Raw genomic sequence first — 2,040 nt, forward strand, 5'->3', positions numbered from 1 at the left:
GCCCAGGCCCAGAGTTCAGGCCCCACGACCAGACACAAAAAAAAAAACCAAAAAAAAACCAACTAAGTTTTTCGGTAAAATGGCTTTCTTGAGCAGTTCTGACTACTTGCGTGCAAAATGCTTAAGAGTTCCAAAGGGACTTGATATATAGTAGGAGAAGGTATAAGTAGTAGTATACTGGTAACAAATAGTTCCTAAAAAATAAGAAAACTGATTTTCTGATTTGTTTGTAATATTTTCTGATATCCATATAACAAATATTCCATGATAGCCAGTTTCAAGATACCAGCTTGATATCAGGGAGTAAAAATTGGTAGTTGTGACAAACCCTTTTTACCATTTGCATATGATTAATACAAATAACATCGAAGGCATAGATGGCATAGATTAGTATAGTATTGCTCCAGAGTATGATTGGTAATAAGCAGGCCCAGAGTTGTATAATAGACTGTTACATACATTCTGTGAAAACAAAAGGAGGAACATTTAATTCAGTAATGAATGAGATCTAGACAAGTTTCCTAGATTTGGTAATACTTGAACTGAGACTTGTAGGACCAGTTAATGCTAAGTAGATAGGAGACTGGTGATAGGAATAAAGATTAAGCTATATGAAGGTCTAGAAATCTTGTGTAGTTGTATTTCAGAAATGAAATGTTCATTAGAAGCTGAGAAAAAAACATTTGCTCTTTAAGCTGATAAGTGTAAAAATGAAGGTACAGAGAAGTCAGAACATTTCTAATAGGAAATATTTTGATCATAAGGAACTTAGTAGGAATTGTTGGAGCTAGCCTAATAGAACTTTGTATACAAAAGTACACAGAGCATAGAACAAAATTAGCCACTTTGGGGATTCAGATAAAATTTTGCAGTCTTACGTTATAGGAAATATTTACAGCCCAGAACAATAGATGTTAAAAAAATCTTTATAAATGATGATTGGGGATCCAGGAAATAAGAGAAAGTGAATTTTTAGATATTTTAGTATTAATGATACAGGAATTCACTTCAGTAGGGGAGGAAAATTAACATCTATTCTAAACTTAATGGTAACTCAAACCCTGCCTGAGATAAATTGGTTGTATGGATGGTAATTCTGTCAGCATAGCTCATTTGACTACTGTGCTATAACATGTTCCTACCTAGGGAAAAGGTCGCATCTTTCAATTTTGTTTAGATTTATCTTCGAACTTTTGTTTTTCTGTGCGTGACTATTTTATTCCTAGCTACAAGACATTCTTACCAAAATGTGTTCGAGCAAAGATCCAAGACTATCATATTCTGACAAGGAAGAGAATAAGGTACAGATTTCGCAGATTTATTCAGCAGTTCAGTCAATGCAAAGCCACTGCCAGAAACTTGAAACTTAAGTATGTTATAAATCTGGAAACTCTTCAGTCTGCCTTCTACACAGAGCAGTTTGAAGTAAAAGAATCTGGAAGAGGTCCTTCAGGTGAGGAGATTTTTGCAACCATTATAATAACTGGAAACGGTGGAATTCAGTGGTCAAGAGGGAAACATAAAGAAAGTGAGACACTGACAGAACAGGTAATCCTTAATGATATGTTCTCATTTTTGTTATGTTAAGTAGAATGCCAATAGAAACAAAGTAATTTTAATCATTTGAAACATGGTTTTGCACTTTTCCCGTGATGAAAGTAGTGTGAAGTCTTCAAGGTCATTTCATGTTCTGAAATGGCTTTTAATTTAATTTTTAATGACAATAATAATGACTTTTTTACATTTTTCAGAAAAGGGATGAATTCGATAAGTGATTATAATCTTTTTCTTGCCTTATTATTAGTAATAAGGAGTTTTAACCATAAAGCTAATTAAATGGAAAAGATTATTTCTAATTGATTTATGATAATGTGTGTCTATTAATTAACTTATTGTGTTTGGTTTTCATTGAAGTTATTGTCATTGTAGACATTTTAAATTTGTCCTAGGGGCTGGGAAGATGGCTCAGTGGTAGAGTGCTTGCCTTGCATGCCTGAGGCCCTGGGTTCGATTCCTCAGCACCACATAAGAAAAAAGCCG

At 33.8% G+C, this 2,040-nt stretch overlaps 1 protein-coding gene across 1 annotated transcript in view; it reads left to right on the top strand.

The window, feature by feature from the left end:
- Jak2 (Janus kinase 2) overlaps positions 1–2,040 on the top strand; it is a 52,334-nt gene that overhangs the window by 21,402 nt on the left and 28,892 nt on the right. Inside the window, exon 6 of the mRNA XM_013018412.1 lies at positions 1,147–1,548. Within this exon, the coding sequence (XP_012873866.1) occupies positions 1,147–1,548 (402 nt within the window). The remainder of the gene's footprint in view (positions 1–1,146; positions 1,549–2,040) is intronic.

The sequence above is a fragment of the Dipodomys ordii genome, unplaced genomic scaffold (genome assembly GCF_000151885.1).
Source record: "Dipodomys ordii isolate 6190 unplaced genomic scaffold, Dord_2.0 Scaffold40, whole genome shotgun sequence".
Taxonomy (NCBI): domain Eukaryota; kingdom Metazoa; phylum Chordata; class Mammalia; order Rodentia; family Heteromyidae; genus Dipodomys; species Dipodomys ordii.